Raw genomic sequence first — 21,219 nt, 5'->3', positions numbered from 1 at the left:
TAGACTGGAATATTTATATTTATTTTTTCAATGCCTTAGGTAAAAACAATTAAAACAATGCCAAGTACAGATGTTATTCTCATAAAAACTTCTCATTTCAAAACAACCGAATTTATATTTCCCACAAAAAGTTAAAATTACATGCACATATATGAAAGTTAATCAACAAAGATGCACAATAGTATATCAGAAGACTTTGTTAAAATAAAAACGGATACTAAACTACATCATTATAACAATGCAATTACACAGAACTAGAAAACTGACTCTGTAGTAAAATATAAAAATCTACAATTATAAATATAAATTTGGTCCATGGAATCACTATAGAAGTATTTACAGTAAGTATCAGGTTACTAGTCCAAGTCTCTACTGCAGTCTTAAAATGTTGAATATTACAGAGAACAGTATTTTATTTACATTCTACTATATTAAAAGTTATATTTCTAGCAAATGTATGGATTGCTATAAATACAGCAAGTAAATTGGATACTAAAAACGTGACATGTTTATTTGTAGTTGAGAACCCCCCTACCATCTATAAATATGATAAATTTTAAGTTAAAAGTAAAGCCAGACAAATTGAAAACTAATACTGAAAAACATACCACAATTTCATTCTTAGAAACACTGTAAAATTCAATCAAGTTAGTCCAGACATAACAAATGTATTACAAGAAATCTTTCAAAAAAAGGCACACATTGTTAATGATGTGAGTTTGGAAGTAAAATCATATGCCACAAAAATAACTATTGTTTGAACGGGAGAAGGGAACAGATCATATAATAACTGGACAGATTTCTCCCTGCATAATTTAAAAATGAAAACAACAATGCTAAATTCCAGGGATGACTGGGGTGTGCGTGTGTGTGTTTGTTAGTTAAACTAAAGATTCTAAGCTTTCAGCTGCATTTCCATCAGGTAAAGCTGTGCCATTACTGTCCATGGATGCAGAAGGGTTTTCTTCTTGCCTTGTGCTAACAAGACTGAGGATAGCTTTGTACAGAAACTGGTACTGCTCCTACAGAAGAAAAGAGGATACGTTCAATGTGGTGCTCTAAATAATAATGCTAGATTATTTTGTAATACTTTTACACAAAAATAATGTAGCAATTGATGATGAGTTAATTGGTGCTATACAGCCCCCCAGGAGTCTACTGTGTGTAACTCATTATCTGATGTGTTAATTCTGTGCCAAATAGCCCCCATCTGCATACAGTCTGTAACTCAGTATCAATGGCTGTTGTGCGTGTGCTCCAGGGGAGAATATTTTCTTGTGCATTTTTTTTTTAATATAAGGGGTGAAATCCTGGCCTCACTGAAGTCAATGGTAAAGCTCCTATTGACTTCAACAGGGCCAGGATTTCATCCATAATGTGAAATGTTCCCATAACTCTGGAGTAATGGCACTGAACCTACTCTAGGTTTCCATTGTGTAACTGACAGCAGAATTCAGCACACAACTGTCATCTCTGTGTAAGCGGACTGTTGCCCCCTTACTAACATTCAGTGGGGGTGTTTTAGTTGCTAGCTCCCAGTAAGCGGGGGAATCAGGACCCTGAGACTGACAGCCCCCAGGAACAATGGGGAGAGGCCAATGCTCCAGGTCAGCCTGAATGACAGGGCGAGCAGGCTAATCAGGGAGTCAGGAGGCCAGGGAGGTCCCGTCCTCCGTGTGAGCTGGAATTGCTTGGGTCAGACAGAGTGGGGCCGAGCTAAGGAGAAAGCAGGGGCCCAAGCTAAGCTGTGCGAGATCCAGTGAGAGCAGACCCTGTCCTGGGAGCAGAGCTGCAGCCCTAAAGCCAGAGGCACAGCCCAGAGAGAGCAGACTTGCCCTGGGAGCAGAGCTGCAGCAACCAGAGCCAGAGGGGCCAGAAAAGCAGCCCAGGAAGCAGGTCACTGCTGGGAGAAGAGTCACAGAAGCAGCCTGCACAGCAGACCTGTTCTGGGAGCAGAGCTGCAGCAACCAGAGCTAGAGGGGCTAGAGAAGCAGCCCAGGAAGCTGGAGGCAGAGCAGCAGCCGTGCTGAGGCAGAGTGGAGCTGGAGCTGGGGCTGGAGCAGTCCTGAGCCCAGTGTCGTGAGCAGCTGGGGAGAGCGAGGGAGACCCTGGGCAGTGGGCCCAGCACAGGGAGACGCCTCAGCCAGGAGGCTCTGCAGGCCAGACTCGGAGTGGGATTTGTAACCCACAGGGCGGGGGTAACGCTGGGAAGAAGGGCCCTGCCACCTAGAGCCTGAGAGCATGTGGCCACCACCAGAGCGAGTGTCCAACCCGCTGCGTCCCTGCAGCATAGCCAGGGCCTGAGAAGGAGGCCTGGGACTTGCAAGGAACAGACTGAACTGCCCTGACATTCCAGAGACACTGTTTGTGATGTTCCCTGCCACAGAGCGGGGTGATGTGTTTCCTTTAACCTTTCCCATTATTCCTTATTCTTTTTAAAATTAACTGTTGATTAAATAACTTGCATTTGCTTCAAATTGTATGTAATGATCAGTGGGTCAGAGAAGTGCCCAGTGCAGAGAGAGTACCCCGGAGTGGGGACACCCGAGCCCCTGTCCTAGGTGACCACAGCAGGGTTTGGGGTTGAGCCCCCCAGGAATCCTGGGCCCAGCCTTGTTGGGGTTACGAGGACTCTGCCAGACAGGAGAGTGGAAGGGGAGTCCTCCAGGGCAGGGAGGCCACTGGGTAAAGGAAGTGGGAGCGAGGACTCAGATCCTTTCGCTAGCCCACTTCACCGGGGTAGTGCAGAAGCCAGGAAAGTTCCCCACAATAGCGGGACTATTCCCCCTCTTACATCTGCAATGAATTTGTATCTGTTCCTACATGGACTTCACTGGAGATTTCTAATCTAATACTGTTTTACCCTTTCCAAAACCACAGATCAGGGCCTTAGTGGCAGTAGGAGTTCACTTTTACTAAAAATTGATCCTAACCATACCAGAAACATTCAGGTGATCACTCAAGGGTCTACTTGCAATGTTTTGGAGTGTGTATGTATTCCCTGGTGAAATCAAACCATAATTTGCAGATTATAGTGCAAGTTTTATCATGGTATAGGAAGTGCTGCACTTTCTGACTGACAGTTATTAAATAATATTCCAGCAAGTAGGCTTAAGTTCTTCATATGAAACACTTTATTTTGGAAAGCAGTTTTGCTTTAACCAATGAAGAGATTCACACTGAAAAATGTGATTTGGTGCTCTAACTCTAATTTTGCCAAAGATGATACATATATTGAAAAAATATACACATCTGGCTTATTTACTTACAATGTCTGTGAAGACTCCTGGCCTCATCAAATTTATCATCTTAGCTACCTGATAAACATCCATGGAACTTTCATTTTCCAGCTGATGCATGAGTGTTGTTAGTGCACAGAAAGTACCTGCTGTCACTCCTCCATGCCTGTTGAAAGTTAAAAACACACAAAAGGAATATTTGTATGAACTGGGTCATATTCCCACAGCTGAAGAAGATACAGAAGCCCTCTGAGTGCATGGGGTGACATTCTGTGCTGCACCTCTAGGAGATGCAGCACATAGGGAGGGTGGCCACTACGATGGCTTTATGCGGCTTTTGCACCCTTCTGATCCTTGGCTGCTTCAAGGCTACCAGTGTAATTTAGACACCCCTGTGGCCTGTTTTAGGGCAGCCTTCATGGACTTCCCTATGGGCAGCAACACAACCAGGAATCTCTGCAGCACTGTCACAACACAGCCCAAAGGCAAGCCCCTCTTGCTCCCACGCCTTTCCTGTGAGACCCCCCTACCCCAGGGCTTGTGAGGGGGTCCTCAGGAGGCAGCTTTGTGGCTGTCACTACAGTGCGTGCACTGAGAGAATCCTCCCACAGCTAGAACCAGGGCTGTTTAGTGCTCCTTTATGCTGCTCTAGCACTGTTTCCCATGGTAAAGGGGCCTGAGCAGGGGTGAGGATCTGACCCACAGTGATTTCTAAAGACCAGTGCCTAAACTGTGTATTTACTTCTCGCTATAATAAAAGAATGACACTAAATTATTTAATCTCCATTGGATGGGAACTGGTTCATCTTTCAGATTATTAAAAAACAAAGACCCCAAAAGAGAACATTCTTGATGCTGAGCCAAGTGTTTCCAGATTGTTCTGCTGCTTTGATTATTTGCTCTCTCTATATGCTTTAGGCCTAATTTCAGTGGATCAGACTCTTTATGAGAAATTAGCATGAGTGTGGTGGGATAATGGTGATGTATGTAGTATCCAAAGCAAAGCAAAAGTTACAATGCTTACTCATCGTGCACTATGATGGGTCCATCTCTGTTGGAACTTTCTTCTTTTATGATACTTATAAGTTCAAATGTTTTACTAATAGGGCTATCAGGATTTGGCCATTTTGGACACTGAAAATGCCTCACTTCAAGTACATAGTCATCCTAAAAGGAAAATGTCATGATTAATAGTTTTGCATAAATCTAACTCTTCAAAGAATAGACTGCTCTTCTATGGTGTCTTGTGGAGAGTTGTATACACGGTCAATGCTTAACACACAAAATAATTTCTACAATTTTCTTTCTTTTCTCCATTACAACAGGAAATTGGAGTTTCTTATGAGGTAACAGATGCTCCACAAATAACCTAGCAAAAATGTGACTTGTTTTTTCAAGACCAATATATCAAGTCTTAAATTAAACCCTAAGAGCTGAGTCTTGCAAGGTATTGACTTCTAGCTCCACCAAAACACTTATGTACAGGCTCAAAATTAAGCATGTGAGTAGGGTGAAGTCAATGGATTAGGTGAGGGTGCTTAGTAACTTTCAGGACTAGTCCCTTAAATTTCTGGGGTTAATTTGGTAATACAACCACATTTAACCTAGAATTTCTATGACGTTTCTATGAAAATTAATAGGGCATTTGTATGATTAAAACAACAAGGCATTTTTGGTGTTTCTGCGTGTGTAGTTATTGTCTATGTTCTTGATGCTATAGCATTCCATTCATGCAATTACTATTACTTATTATTTGTATTATCATTTATTATAGCACGCAAAGGCCCTAGGGGGAGCAAAGCCTCATTACTTTGTACACACATAGGAACACATGTTCCATCCCCAAAGAGTTTACAATCTGTGTCCTGGATCCACAAAAGTATTGAGGTGCCTAATCCCCAGATTTACACCCCTGTGAGATGAAACTATGCTGAAGTAAATTCCCAGTGTACACTAGCCCTTACTCTGGGCATCTGGAACCTATCTCCTGCCTGAGCCCCAAGGCGATCTACAAACTGGAGGGAGATACATATTCACACACCTATCTTGCCTGCAGGGCCCTGTCTGGTAGGCAAACTCAGAGACTGGCTAGCACAAAACAGCTGGGTGTTGGGGCTCCCTTATATCCTTCAGCCCAGTGGTTAGGGAACTCACCTGGGATGTGGGAGAGCACCAGATCAAGACCTGAGGAGAAGGGATTTGAAGAGTGATTAAGTACCTATTAGGTGAGTGACCTGGTCACTGCTCTATGGATTATTCTAATGTGGGTCTCCCTCAATCTCTCCAACTGAAGTTGTTCCACTTAAACAATTGTATACTGAAACTTTAAGTGGGCCAGAGAAAAAGTGAGAATCACTATGTAGTCTACTGATTAGCACACTCTCCTGAGAGGTGGCAGATCCGTGTTCAATACCCTTCTTCTCAGAGTGGGGACTTGAACCAGGGGGTCTTTTGCATCCTGGATGAGTACCCCAACCATTGGGCTAAACATTATAAGGGAAGCCTAGCTTATACTCCGCTCCCCCTGGCTGTTTTGTGTGGAGCTAGGCAGCCTCTGAGCATGCTTACCAGCTCGGGTCTGCAAGGCAAGATAGGTGTTTGCCTGCCTATTTCCCACCAGAGACAGGTGCCTCCCATCTCCCCAGACTTCAGCATCTTCATGAGAGGGTTGAGGTTTATGATACACTTCTCTCATCAATGTCTTCCATTGGCTAATTTAGGCCTTTCCCCACCTAGTGTGCTGGCTTTTCGGGATCACGTTCTAAGCTGCCTACCTCTCCCCGTTTGTTGTATAGGGCACCTATGTGCCTAATTAAGGCTTTGTGGATCACAGTCTATTCCAGTGTTTTCTAATCACCTAAAAGTTAGGTGTTGTGAAGCTCAGGGGTGCAATGCAATAGTCCCTCTGTGAATCCTGGCCTGTGTTTAAAGGACCTCGCATATTCTTTTTTTTTTTTATGTTAAAACCTTTAAAATGTAACTTTAACACATCAAATCCCCACAAGTGTACCACTTTAATGATGTTACCTGTGTAGCTTCTAGAATAAAGTCTTGGATTATAAGCTTTTCCTCACTAGACAGACACTTGTGTTCTTCAGCAATCATAGTAACTTTAAAGCTCTCACAATTTATAGGCTCGTCTTTGTTTGGCCAGTAAACAAATTCATCCTCAGCCTAAAAAAAAGCCACAAAGTTAAGTAATTTTCTTTCCAGTTCTCAAAATAAAACAATCCAATGTAGCTGCTTTGGTAGAGAAATAATGCAAAATGTATATAAGTGACAGTCTTAAAGTTCAATTCATGAATTTAAATTTGACAGGATTAAAAATGTCTTTTCTTGCCTGTATATTAGGCACAATTTACAGTTCTCAGAAGTTGCCCTGATCACGAAACCTAAGTTAAAAGTCTTTCCCATTTATGAAAAGAATAACCTTTATAAAATGTTTGCAGAGAAAGCGAGACTGTAGATTTTCATGTTCACAGCTATTTCTCAGATCACAGAAGTTTCTCTCAAGCATTTGCATGACTGTCCTCCAAAATGCATACTCATACACTGTCCCCGTCCCATTCCTCAGGTCTTACCCAAAACATAAAAATAAAAACCCTGAGATGTTTCTATAGCATATGCCACTAGTCATTGAACAGTGCATTAGCTCATTCTTAAAGTATACATACAGCTCCAACACTTGAGCGTCTTTTTCAGTTTTTACTCAGATAAACTACTATTGTCTTCAGTTGGAGTTTGCCTGAATAAAGCCTCAAGAATTGGTCCACAGTGAATAACACAAGCTGATTTCCCATATGTTTCAGATCAGTACTATCATATTCTTTTAAAAACTGTGTTTGGTAGAGCCTCAGACTTCATATCCAAGTTTTGTGTTGACCCGTTTGGTGTTTTTAAATTAGGATACTATTATAGCCTACATTGGATCAAACCACAACAATTAGCCATCAATCTTACCATGTTCTGACTATCAGGAAGCATGACTATTAGCTGAGCATTATGGTCCCATATCATTCTCCAAAAATCCTTGATGGTATGTAACAGGGGATGCTGGGTAATAATGAATTCGTTACTTTGATAATAACCCTGCAAAACAAAAACATCAGTCTGAGAATTGATGTTCAACAATATGTATATTTAAAGGAAGCTTTTACTATACAAAGACAGAAGTCTAAAAAACAGAGCTAGGCGGGCTGTATTTCATGAGACTCCCAGGAATAGAAATGAATGTACGTCAAATAGAAAAGGAGAAAACCAATAAAAAACAAAAAATAAAGTTCATGCTTCTCTCCCTCCCCCCCAAAATGTACTGCAATCAACAGAGGGTTAACTGTGAACTGCCAACTCGAAATAAAAATGCATATTAGCGCAGACATATGTACTGATTGCTCTGCCCTAGCTAGGCTTCTGGAGGGACTGGGGGTGTGCAGCAAAAGAATAACTTCAGTTTCCTAAAATAATTATTCTCTCTCTCTGTGAAATCCTCTAGCACTTCCCTGCTTTATGAAAGAAAGCCCAGACATACCTGCCAAATGTCACTCATCAAGAGTGACACTCTCACTTATGCCTGGTAAAATGTCATGCATAAGCAGGTCTGCAGGCAATGAGCAAGGTTTCCCATCAAGTCCTCCTACCAGCTGGCAGAGGCCACTCCTAGGGCTTTTGAATACATAGCCAAGGCTTTCTCCTCCTCTCTCTGCCCCACTCACTGTCCTCAGTGCAGCACAGTGAGGCAGGATAAGGGGCGGAATAGACGGCCAGCACAGCGGACTCCTGGCCCTGAACACATTCCACTCTCCGGAGAGGGTCGTGGTGCGAGGCAGACAACAGCGAAGGGATTACAAAGGAATCGAATGGAAAAAATGATGCAGGGGGTAAAGCAGAAGGCGGGAAGTGACACTTTATGGCTCCTGCACACAGCCACTAAAACATTCATAGACTGGTCCCTGCACATGATCAGGGAGGAAGCAAGGCTATGGCTCCCCTCACCCAACACATGGACACTGTTTTTGCCAGAATGATTCACTGAGGCCTGAAAAAACTTGGTAAAACTTTCATTAACCTTTGAAGCTTGCCCATAATTTGTGCCAAATTGTACTGTTTTTAAAAGTGTTGTGCGTTCTTAGTGTATGCTTAGTCAAACTGTAATGTGTTTGAGTGGACTTAAAAACAATTCCAGTACAGCATCCACCATGGAAGAATGGCACGTGTGAAAAATGAAAGAGAAAGCAGAGAATCCCTTCAAAATAAAGACTGTACCACTAACATGCAGATATGTCAACTCTAAAAATATATCTAGCAGTATAGAGTATTTTGCAGCAGACCAGACAATTTGACTTACCATAATATAGGAAGCATTGATGTAGTCTGTACCTTCACCAGATAGTGATGAGATACCCACTCTAGATCTTTCCACTGTAAAAGAAAGTTGTGAACTAGTCTATATGTTGTAAAGATCTATCAAACAGGACAAAACATCACCCAGCTCTCTACCTTCTTCTCCTAACAGTGGCGACTTAGGGCAGGTCTAAACTACCACTTGTGTTGATATAACGTACATTGTTCAGGGGTGTGAAAAAAGACACCCCGGAGTGACGCAAGTTACAGCGACCTAAGCGCTGTGCACACTGGCGCTGTAGTAGCAGGAGACGCTCTCCTGCCAGCATAACTTCTGCCTCTCGCGGAGGTGGAGTAATTGTGCTGACAGGAGAGCGCTCTCCTGTCGGCATACAGCCTCTTCACCATATGCACTACAGCGGCGCAGCTGCATCCGTGCAGATGTGTCAATGTAGCGCTTCTAGTGTAGACTAGACCTGAGTGTGACACATTCCTTCGCTAACATTACGTTACAGGAATCATGTACCCTCTGCCCCACTGCCAGCGAAAGCAACTGATTTGAACAAGCCTACCAGGAATGATTGATGATGTTCTGTTCTTTTCTCTGTTACACTGTTTCAGTGCAGTAGAATAATCACATTGCTGTATATTAGATTGGCTCAGTAGCTGAAACAATAAGGAGAAAGAATCCTATTACGGTACAATCAAGAAAAGAGAGATGAACTGTAGAGTTAGTTGTATTAAAATCAGCTTACAGTAATGTCTTAATTAGATCAAGTCATTCACATTTTTAATATTAATGCTTTAATAATTTTGGCTTTCAAGGGAAAGGAAGCGTGAGGGAAACATCCACTCTCTGATATTATTTGGTTTGTTAGAATTTGGCCTTCAACGTTTCCTCCCATTTACACTCGGGATCCGGCCTGTCATGTACTTGCAGCCATGCGGCACTGTTAGGGGATTCCCTTCTGAGCTCACCAACTCTTAATTTCTCTGAAAGGGTTATTGTTGAGCAATCTGAGGTTCTGCTTTCTCCCAGGGAGTGACTATGCAGCATTACAACCTCGTCCTACCCAGGAGCATGGGACAAACTGTGAAGTCCTGTTAATAAGCCTGGTTTATTCCTATTCAGTCATTAATCGGAGAAATGCTAGTACTGTGCATGTGTCAGTAACATTTGCTAGTAAATTAGAGCACTAGTTCAGTTGTACCACATAACCCAGCAAGTACAAAGGTGGGATTTGTTTTCCTAAATTAAAATTCATTTGAAAAGGTAGATTTCTCACTTAATGGGCCAGGTTCACCCCAACTAACAAACCTGTGTCAGGCACTAGCACTTCAGCTGGATGCCACGAAGGCAGTGGCTGTAGCAGGGGTGTGTTGAATCAGCGCATCCCCCATTTTCTCCATGCCATGTCTCCTGCCCAGCCAGTGCTGCATACTTTTGGGGCTGTGCCGGCTGGCTCTGCCTACCCTACAAAGCAGATTGCAGGCACCTTGTACCACTACAACGCCTTCCAGGCAGTCGTTCTAGCAGGGACACTTTAGTAAATCTGGCCCAATATCCACCTTTTAGACTGTGTTTCCAGCCCTTGTTTTCTGAAAACATGGCTTGTTTGAGGTAGAGTTCATGATTAGGTCTTTTTACCCAACATGTGCTATGTATTTTTGTACTACTCTGGATCTAGTCTCAGCAGTTATGAATAGAGAAAACTAAATCAGTGACTTCATCTAGTCTCAGACTTTTCAAGCCCATTGTTTACTTGTGATGGGTCAGAGAATGAAAATGACACTGCCCTGACACTTTTCATTTTGACATCCATGAAAGCTCACCTTGAATTGTTTCTCAAGCTTTGTCTTTCCTGTTGGTCCAGGTATTAAGAGAACATTAACATAGGCATGAATGTGACTGTCAAGAACTTCTGTTTCTTTACTGAGTATGGCTTCAACCAGTGCATCATGAATAAAGACGTACTGCTCCTAGTAAAATAGCAACAAACATCTTAGGTCTAACAATTGTCAGATTGCTCCCATGAACACCTTCTTTGGTTGAACTGCCACTGTTGGCTCACAGCAACCTTTCTATATGATTATGAATTCTTCCCATCTTACTGCTATGATTTAGTCTGTTGAAATTTTATTTAGTTATATAACTGCAACGAACTCTAACTCAAGATGTGCCAAAAACTTCTTCAGATGGGGTCTGGGAGCCAGAATTTCCCTGCCGACTATGCCAATGACTCTCCATTAACTGGATACCATTAAAGAAAAAGTCTATCAGCCTTTGCCACACAGTGGTGTGTGAGGTACCACAGATCTGTATAATTAGAGTAGGAATAACAGTGGTAACTGTGATATTTGTTGGCTAATGGTGATCAGTGTAATTAGAGACAATCAGGAAGTCAAGCATCTTTTTAATTGTTTAAATGGAAGCAGTAAAATATAGCTTTCCAAAAATATACCATATATATACTGTATGGGCTCCTGAAGGGGGAGGCCTCTTAGATGTTACCACAACAGACTGTGTCCCTTTATACTGAAATGTAATATTAAAACCTAAAAGCCCAATAAAATCACACTGTGACCAAATGCACCCCTGTAGCCATGCCCTAGACAGCATTAGAATAACCTTTGTACAAAGTATGAATGCAGCTGTCCTTAACACAGAACCCCCAGAGTTACTGGCAGGTCCTCTGTTGAATTTTGTGAGGTCTGACCCGATGGAGGTAGATATGGAATTCACAGCCCTATCTTTTTAACAGAAAGTTCAGGCTATTAACTGATCGTTTTCCATTAGTCTGGTTACACAAAATAAAAGGCTCCAATTCTAAACTGCTCCAGTAGAGTCTCATTCTCCAAGAATATGATATGGAAATTGTGCATATAAAGGGAAAAGACAACATGGTGGCAGATGACCTGTCCAGGAAAGAGGGCTTTGATTTCCTGCCTCTGGGTCGGCAGTGGCTAACCCTCTTGCAGCTTTATAAGGGGGGAGTTGTGATTGAATTCACCCATGTATTCACACCCCACTATTGTAATAATCTTTGTGCTAAATATGTCTTGTGAGGTATCATCTGAAAACTAATAACTCACTGGTCAATAATATCATGATGAAATGTGTATAGCAACATTATATGTAAAGTTGTGAATTCCATCTGAATGATGTTGGTAGCACATGTTCAAATCCACGTAGCCCCAATGAGGCAGGAATGGTCAAGCAAGTTGTAAACAAAGGAATGTGTGTTTACCTCAATTTATATGTAAGTTGTAAACAGGATCCTCAGACAGGGAGAGGGTGGAAGACAGGAGACAAGGAAAATGTACATTTCAGCAAATAGAGGTGAGAAGAAACAATGTGCAACCTCTTTTACCACCATACACCATGTCTCCTTCTTTATCGTTTGAAAGAACTTTAACTAAGGATAACCTTCAAGAAAATGCATTTTGAAGGGTGACTGATCTATAAAAGTGAGGGCAAAAACACCTCAAGTTAGCTCTCCCTATCAATCTTTTTCATTTAAGAGCATAAAAGAAACAACCTTTGGACTTTAGGAGCAGAACCTGACCTGAAACTTGGTCAGCAATGTTACTGGAAACCTGTGGTAAGAATTTCACCTTGAGACAAGTCTAGTTTGTTAAGTTTAGTACTAGGAAGCATTTATCTTTATTTCTTTTTCTGACTTAATGCCTCATACTTGTACTCAGTTTAAATTTTCTTGTACTTAAATAAACTTGTTTTATTCTTTAATGAAAACTAATCCAGTGTTGTGAACTCTGTTGGTAACTCCATTTGGTATAGCAGATTGTTGTACGTTGACCCCCTCAGAGGGGCAATGGTCCTAATATGTCTGAACTGTCCAGGAGAGGGCTGGACAGTGCAGAACACACATTTGGGGGAGGGGAATTTGGGACTGAAAGGGTATTGGGGTCACTCTGCAAGTAGTAACCAAGGCTGCTGGAAGCCAGAGTGTGGCTGGTGTTTGCTAACAGGCTGCTGGGATCAGTGTTGCTGGCCAAGAATGTGGCTATACACAAACACTCAGGGTATGCCTTGCATGCTGGCAGACTGTGAATGGACCAGGTCGGAGCTACTGCAGCAAAGCATTTTGAGGCACTCACGTTTGCAGAGCATGTGTGACACAGCCCCTCACTAGTCTGAATTACACCCCGAAATGTCATACACATATGCTGTGCATGGCTGGTGTTGTATCATATCCCCATCTGTTCTGAGACACCTGCAGTTCCTACAGCCACAGGATGAGTTAAGAATGGAATGATAGTCTTGGTCAGAATTTTCCAACCAGCCTCTTACTGAGCTCTAATTCAGCTGTCTTCCTTGCTATCACAATAAGCTTCTCTCCCCCAATTCCTACGGCTATAATGTGTTCCCTCTCTCAAGCATTTTAACACTTGGTCATTTGTGCTACTTTCTTCTCTAGCTAAGGTATTTCTAAGGCATCCATCACCATGGTATCTAACCACCAACAGCATCTGACTCCAGCTCTTGAGATCTGAAATAGACTTTCCTATCCCCTTCCTATTTATACTCATTGTTTCTCTTTGACATAACACCATTCTGCCTATCTTTGTGCATTAGGGGTACAATAGCCTTTTTATAAATATCATTCATGCTTCAATCCCGATTACTGAACTATTGACAATTCTAGAAATGAGCTCAGACAAAAATGCCGAAAGCTCCCCCAGAAAAGTGCCAATGTTGCCAGCCGCAGCTGCAGAGGTCACTCGCCTGCTCATTGCTTGAGGGAGCCAGGAACAAACGTTCAAAGCAAAGGAGGGAAACCAAGCCAGCAGGAAAATCCTGGATGGTGACTGGTCACCATCCTGCCGGTCAGAGCAAATGAGGAGGGGGAACCCAGCGTCTGTGCTGTTGCCAGCTGAGTCACAGAAGCTGGCTTCAGTTTACTTACCATAATGCATATTCTCTTCTTACCTCAGTCTGCACCAAGTAGTTCCTTTGTGTACGTATGTGTTTTAAGAATCCAAATATGTTGACTGTCCCTTCATGCTGAATTTGCTGCAGCATGCTGTCTAATACTATGTATGTGCCTGTTCTTCCAACGCCAGCACTGTAAAACAAACCCAAAAAAATGCTCCTGAGTTGGAAGCAGGGTGAAAGAACTCACGTGGGGTGCATTATTGCTCCTTAGATATGAGTTTTTCAATGCAAGCTCTTACATACCTACATTACATATAACATATTCAGTGTAAGGGAGGTGATGAAGAGGAATCTCTCCCCCTTCCTCTCTATTCATCTTTTATTAAAGGGGAAGACTTATTTCTCATCTCCTTCAACCACTCTCCCTATATCCCAGTTTAAACAAGACTTGTGACTTCCCGTTGGTTTGCAGCTTTCAGACCTCTAATGCTCCAGGTATCCTTTGAAGCAGGTGCACTTCAGAGCTGTGATGTGCCCAGAATCCTCTCTGCTGATACATGTGACCCTTCAGACAAGAGGCTATATTTACCACACCTTACAAATTCAGACACTGCCTAGGGATCTTTCAAAGGAGATATTGCACTGAGGAAGATCCTAGGAAGTATCAGAACTGATGAAAGTACACTAGCAAATGGAAATCTTACTGCTCTTCAGAAATAGGCCAAAAAGGCAAGCAAAGTGTGAGGCCTTCCTCAATAAACAAGAGGAAGAAAGGGAGCCAACTTACATGGATTAGTTGATCAATAATTTATAAAAATCCTATTGATTGTGTACGAAGGTCATTGGTGTTCAAGTATTTTAGGACTCATGATAGTGCCATAGTCTGATGTTAACACCAAATTTTGCCCTAATGCAGCTTACCTGTGCAAATCCCATTCAATTTCGCATGCACATATCAAAGGCAAAATTTGTCGCTTATGCTTAGAACCCTAACCAAAACATTTCATGAGAAACTAAAAAAAAAAGAGGTACCTTTGAAGCAATTTATATTTTTATCCCTGGATTATGAAACACAATCCAGTTATTTAACACAGTCTTAGATCCCACACTGATATGTGTTGTATAAAAACCTCAATACATAAACAGTTAGTTTAGGTTTCTCATGAATAGTTTGGGTTACAGTTGTAAAGTCAATATTCTGCTCTTTGCTATATAGTCACAATTCCATTTACGTCAATTAGAATTGTATGCATGTAAAAGTGCAGAATTGGGCACCAACATAGTAATGTATAACTGAATAGGTCAAGGTTAGCAGCACACTATTAGACCCATTAAAATACAAATACAGATTATCAGGCACCATATACCCTTGTTAGAAATGACAAACATGAAATAACAAAAGCACTGAAATAAGAAAATAATTAAGTAAAATTTCATAAAATAAGAGTATTTTCACCTCAGTGTAACCTGGAAAGGTAACAAGAGAAGTTAGTCTCATACCATGAGAGTCCTTCTAAACTCCATTACAATCCAGAAACAAACAAACAAGTTTATAAAGTTTATAAAAACTATTTGCAGCTTGAACCCTTAAATTTGTACATGACCCAGTGGAGAAGTCTGAATGAAGCCATACAATTTAGTGTTGTTAAAAAATTATTGAGGGCTATCATATTGCTGATCTCTTTGCAACCCCTTGGAGAGTGTTGGTATTTCTGGAAAGCTCCAATTTTGGCCTTCTGAAGAACAATCAGAGGTGGAGATATCAGCATAACAAAGAAAACTTGATCATTTTTTTCCAGTACGAAAAATGTTTCAGTAAAATTAGATCATCCCAAAACAAATTATCTTCGACTTGCAGCATTTCTATGGCAACTTTACCTGTTGGCTTCATCAGTCTCAGCTCCAGAAGGACAGAATTCATGAGGAGGTTCTCTTTTCAAATGTTCCATCAAAGATGAGGTACTATAGTGGAAAACCAGAACCTGCTTATATATTTTCCAATAATCTGGTCATTCACTGGTACTGTGAAGTAATCCCAGGTCCTGTAAACCATTTTAAACCAACTTTCCCTGGGTCGCTTCAGTCTCAGTGAGCACTACCAGTACATCTGCCTAAAACTTGCAGCATTGTCAGAGCTCAAGTAGTTTCTCTTGAACTCTCCTCTATTACAAACCATTGATAGAGCACAGAGTAATGATACAAACAGCAGAGCTATAGTTCAGCAGGTACTATATTCAGTCTTCTTTTTTGCACAGTCTCCTTTTAGAACTACAGTGCATCCCTGCACCAAAGACCATATGAACTGAAGAAAATTAGAAGACATATTTTGGCAGAAGTGAAACAATTACTGCAATACATATATCAGGAAAGTCCTTAGCTACCCAAACTGCAATATATACATGCAAAATAAATTAAAAAGAAAAGCAATTTGCAAAAGAAAAAAATTTCTGTAGCACAGAGCAGCATCACATTGTTTACAGTCACCAGGCGATTCATAATGCTGGCACGGCCAGTTGATTAGTCAGCCTTACAAAAGCTACAACTACTAATTAAAGAATTTAGTGTTCTTTCACTAGTAATTATGAAATATTAATGTGAAATCCTGCCTATAACACCACTGAAAAAATATTTTTGTGCAAAATAGCAATGAGATAAAAATCAGAGTGAACTTTACTGCAGTAAAAACCACACCTGCAATGAACCACCACAGGCCCCACAGCATGGCGCTTAGCATATGATGCCTTTCGCACAAATGTGAGGACGGGCAGAGTATATTCTGGAACACCCATATCAGGCCACTGGGTATAATGGTATTGAGTAACTACACGTCCACTAGACCTTCCTTTCTGGGAACCCTGAAACAGAAAATAGTTATATATGTCAATAGGCCAAGTCAAAGAAAGGCCATCTTCTCACTGTTTCCTTTATATACTTAATATTCTATTTTGGAATTGAATTAACATAGTCACTATTCAGCATAAAGCACACGAGACCCTAAGAATACAGGTAGCGAATCATACAGTTATATGTACTGTAATGGCCAAATTGTGTCTTCCTTATTAGGAACACAAGGGGTCTTTCCACTGACTTTACTGAGTCAATACGCGTGCTGCTTTTGACTTCAGTGGGGCCAGGCTTTGACCTGCCCTCATTAGGGCTACTCCTGATTTACACTGGTCTAAGTGTGTATCAAGCTCGTATTTCCACTGGGATGCTCAGACAAGCGTACCTCCTCCCTCTCCCCAGAACAGCTCTGCCTCTTAAACTGAATCATCTAGCCCTAGAAATGGAGCAAACTTTGCTGAGCAAAATGATTTCAAATCAGTCTACTTCTTTTTTGTTAGCCTTTTTCATTCTGAGAATTCCCCCTGCTCACTAGTCTAAGTGATGTCCACAGCAACAGACTTATCTGACCATAGCCCTTCCCCTGCTGGTGGTATTACTGCTGAACTCAACTTGCTTGCTACAAGGGCAGAACATGTGGCCTCAATAGCAATTTCCCTTAATAAGTCTAACTGGGCATTAGATTGTGGTTACACAGTTGTGAGGCCATCACCTCCACATTTAGAGAGCACTCAGGTAAAACTCGCTGTGACGTCAATGAGAGTTTTGCCTTGGTAAGGACTGCAGGATTCAGTCCTAAGTTTCAGAATAACAGCCTTGTTAGTCTGTATTCGCAAAAAGAAAAGGAGTACTTGTGGCACCTTAGAGACTAACCAATTTATTTGAGCATAAGCTTTCGTGAGCTACAGCTCACTTCATCGGATGCATCCGATGAAGTGAGCTGTAGCTCACGAAAGCTCATGCTCAAATAAATTGGTTAGTCTCTAAGGTGCCACAAGTACTCCTTTCCTTAGTCCTAAGTTTGTATCAAAACAGTTGACATTATAAGATTCTGAAAATCATAAAACATCCCTGTGTCCAGGACATGCTTTTGGGATATCACCAACCTTTTTGACCTTGGTGTTTCTAATAGTAAAATTCCTCACAGTGTAATAGGCAAGTACGTGAACACTCTTCTGAGTGACCAAAAAGTTTCCATATTCTTCGCTACCATCAGCAGGCCAGTACTGGTCACACTTTCTCTGCCATAAAGAGAGAACACAGTGTCAAACTACAGAGTTAAAATGAACAAATTTAAGGGCACTATAATCTACAGAAGTCAATGGGAACTCTAAGGACACACAGCAAGGGTAGAATTTGTCCCTTACTGTGCGTCTGGTTATCTCTTGCTATCCCCTTATCAGAGCAGGTGTTTATTTTGAATCTCAGAGTTGGGCTTTGCATTTCTTTCACTCTCTTCAGAAGCAAGAATATTGTAGAAAAGAATCCTTAAGGACAATTATTGACCAAATAGCCTATTAAGTATTAACTACAAAGAATTCATAGTCCCAGATCACCCCATGACATAAAAGAAGCTGCAGAAAAGGAAAGCATATTTGTGGTGCCTCTCCTACAGTTCTTCCCTCAGTTGTGTGGTGATGGCCGTCTCTTGGAGAAACGGAGTCTACAATTACAGGTCAGGACCCTGAGAAGATGCCAGGGGATGATAAATCCCTTTATATGGATTGCAAGGGATCTCCTAGCAGCATCTCCACTCCTATGTCGTCTCTGCTACTGGCTTCTCCACCATAGCTATACACTAGGGGAAATTAATAGTGGTCTGACCAGTGGTAAATTCACAGTGGTGAACTGTCACTGAATTTGCCAGAGAAGCAGGCTCTGCCCATTTTGTGGTCCTATACATAGCTTCATAGAGTCCAAGACCAGAAGGGACCACTGTGATCATCTAATCTGACTCCTGTGTAACTAGGGCCCTATTCAGGAAAACATGTCATGGACCATGAAATCTGGTCTCCCCCCTGTGAAATCCGGCCTTTTGTGTGCTTTTACCCTATACTATACAGATTTTATGGGGGAAGACCAGCGTTTCTCAAACTGGGGGTCCTGACCCAAAAGGGAGTTGCAGGGGGGTGTCACAGGCTTGTTTTAGAGGGGGTCGTGGTATTGCCACCCTTACTTCTGTGCTACCTGTAGAACTGGTCAGCTGGGGAGCAGCAGCTGTTGGCCAGGCACCCCGCTCTGAAGACAGAGCCCTGCCAGCAGCAGCGCAGAAGGGTGGCAACACCATCCCATGCCACCGTTATTTCTGCATTGCTGCCTTCAGAGATGGGTGTCTGGAGAGTCTGCTGACTGATGGCCCGGATCTGCAAGCAGCAGCGCAGAAGTAAGGGTGGCAATACGACTCTGACTTCAGAGCTGGGCTCCCGGCCAACAGCCGCCGCTCTCCAGCTGCCCAACTCTGAAAGCAGCACAGCTGCCAGCAGCCGTGCAGAAGTAAGGGTAGAAGTACTGCAACCCTCCCTACAATCGCTTTGCAACCCGCCCCCCCCCAGCTCCTTTTTGGGTCAGGACCCCTACAATTATAACATCGTGAAATTTCAGATTGAAATAGGTGAAATCATGAAATTTACGATTTAAAAAATTCTATGACAATGAAATTGACCAAAATGGAGTGTGAATTTGGTAGGATCCTGGTATAACACATGTCATAGAATTTCCCCAAAATAATTCCAGGAGCATATTTTTTAGAAAAACATCCAACCTGGATTTAAAAATCCACCACAACCTTTGGTAAATTGATCTAATGGTTAACTACTGTCACTGTTAAAAATTTACACCTTATTTCCAGTCTGAATTTGTCTAGTTTCAACTTCCAGCCATTGGATCATTTCATACCTTTTTCTGCTAGATTGAAATGCCCATTATTATATATTTGTTTCCCATGTAGACACTTAGAGGCTGTAACCAAGTCACCCCTTAGCCTTCTCTTTGTTAAGATAAATAGATTGAGCTCCTGGAGTCTATAAGACATGTTTTCTAATCCTTTAATCATTGTCATGGCTCTTCTCTGAACCCTCTCCAATTTATCAACATCCTTCTTGAATTATGGGCACCAGAACTGTCCACAGTATTCCAGCAGCAGTCACACCAGTGCCAAATTCAGAGGTAAAATAATCTCTCTACTTCTACTCAAGATTTCCCTGTTTATGCATCCCAGGAATGCATTAGCCCTTTTGGCCACAGTGTGACTTTGAGAGCTTATGCTCAGTTTATTATCCAACATGACCCCCAATTATTTTTTCAGAATCACTGGTTCCCAGGATAGAGACACCCATCCTGTAAGTATGGCCTACATTCTTTGTTCCTAGATGTATACATTTACATCTAGCCATATTAAAATACATATTGTTCGCTTGTGCCCAGTTTATCAAATGATCCAGATTGCCCTATGTATGTGCCCTATCCTCTGCATTATTTACCAGTCCCCCAATTTTTGTGTCAGCTGCAAATTTCATCAGTGATGATTTTATGTTTTCTACACCTCACCCTCAGTGTAGCTGTGGGGCCTGGAGAGGGTAGACCTAAATAGTTGTTACAAAATGCCAAAATGTCTGTTAATGTAGTTATTCTTATAATTTTAGGTTATTATAAACTTGCTTTTGCCTTTACTGAATTTTAAGAGATAGTTATAACTACTTTCATACACATAATGCTTGGAGATTATAATAACTCACATACTTTTGTTTTTTTTTGCTTTTATAATTAAATGAAATGTTTAGTTTATTAAGGAAATCCCTTGGAAATCTCTTCTTTCTGTCAATCAGTGATGGACACTGAGTGTCAAAGATGACGACACCTTGTTAGCCATAAAACCATATTTATTATTTCCAACTGTGTTTACACAGATTCTGAGGTGCAGCATTATGACTTCTATTTGTATTAACGTTCTACATTATTTTCTTTTATACTATGTTTTGAAAGTGGTATATAAGTATTATTGTGACTTCTGCTTTGTATAGAATATTTGATAGGAGTCTAATAGCAAACTGGAAATGTACGTAGGCTGCATGTGTAGGAACCATTTGGTGTAGATAACATAAAGAAATGGATTCATACCCTTCCTTTCTCAACAAGATTAGTTATCATCACAATGACTTCCACATTATGTTCCCAAATCATTCTCCAGAAATCTTCTGCTGTTGATTTTAATGGCCCTTGAGCAGCAATGTAAGCTTTTGGCTTGTTGTAGCCCTAAATTAAAATATAAGAAATGACATTTGTTAATGTACAGTTTCTATAAAAAAGGCATTTGGGTAGAGTACATGACATTTTATATATGGATACAATAGAAAATCCCACACAACTTCAGGTATTTTTTTATTTGTAACAATTTCATTCACATAAAGCCTGTTGGAACTGGATACAATATGAATGGAATTATTATGTTAATGTGTAAAATTCCAAAAAAGGGAATAATACCCTGGCAGAACATTGACATACTAATGATTTGAAAAGATCTGTTATGATATTCATGTAAGAAATAAACTAGTATCATTCACATATAACAGGTTTAAAGAATAGGGTAACTAAAACTGAAAAAATGCTGTCCCCCTGAGACCCTTATCCGAATGGCATACACATCTCATGAGATTATCCCAGATAGAAGAATTAAGTATCTACTACAAATACATAAAAATATAGAAATTCAGAACTGAAATATTCACTCTGTACTGCCATACCATATACTTTATGGTATTAAAAAATCATCAGCTGATCTGAAGCCTCTACAATAACTGAACACAAAAACGTGTGTTCAAGATACAATCTGAGATTTATCTTCATGTTGATGGTTTGTGGATTTAAGTCAGATCCTTAAAGAATCTCCTACTAATGAAGCTT

At 41.2% G+C, this 21,219-nt stretch overlaps 1 protein-coding gene across 9 annotated transcripts in view; it reads right to left on the bottom strand.

Annotated features, from left to right (window-relative positions):
• PTPRZ1 (protein tyrosine phosphatase receptor type Z1) overlaps nt 1-21,219 on the bottom strand; it is a 193,627-nt gene continuing 172,408 nt past the window's right edge. For 6 of the 9 annotated variants that reach the window (XM_037888956.2, XM_037888951.2, XM_037888954.2 and 3 more), the window contains 12 exons: nt 20,437-20,571; nt 17,427-17,561; nt 16,168-16,331; nt 13,531-13,666; nt 10,413-10,559; nt 9,152-9,245; nt 8,584-8,657; nt 7,200-7,328; nt 6,267-6,413; nt 4,264-4,406; nt 3,270-3,405; nt 1-1,022 (listed from right to left, as the gene is read on the bottom strand). In XM_037888956.2, coding sequence (XP_037744884.1) covers nt 882-1,022; nt 3,270-3,405; nt 4,264-4,406; nt 6,267-6,413; nt 7,200-7,328; nt 8,584-8,657; nt 9,152-9,245; nt 10,413-10,559; nt 13,531-13,666; nt 16,168-16,331; nt 17,427-17,561; nt 20,437-20,571 — 1,581 coding nt within the window. In that variant the 3' untranslated portion in view covers nt 1-881. Of the gene's footprint in view, nt 1,023-3,269; nt 3,406-4,263; nt 4,407-6,266; nt 6,414-7,199; nt 7,329-8,583; nt 8,658-9,151; nt 9,246-10,412; nt 10,560-13,530; nt 13,667-15,354; nt 15,439-16,167; nt 16,332-17,426; nt 17,562-20,436; nt 20,572-21,219 lie in introns of all 9 variants that reach the window. The other 3 variants (XM_037888949.2, XM_037888950.2, XM_037888952.2) reach the window with 1 other exon arrangement.

The sequence above is a fragment of the Chelonia mydas genome, chromosome 1, assembly GCF_015237465.2.
Source record: "Chelonia mydas isolate rCheMyd1 chromosome 1, rCheMyd1.pri.v2, whole genome shotgun sequence".
Taxonomy (NCBI): Eukaryota; Metazoa; Chordata; order Testudines; family Cheloniidae; genus Chelonia; species Chelonia mydas.
Note: the sequence above shows the minus strand (reverse complement) of the source record. Positions and strands in the feature narration are given on the sequence as shown.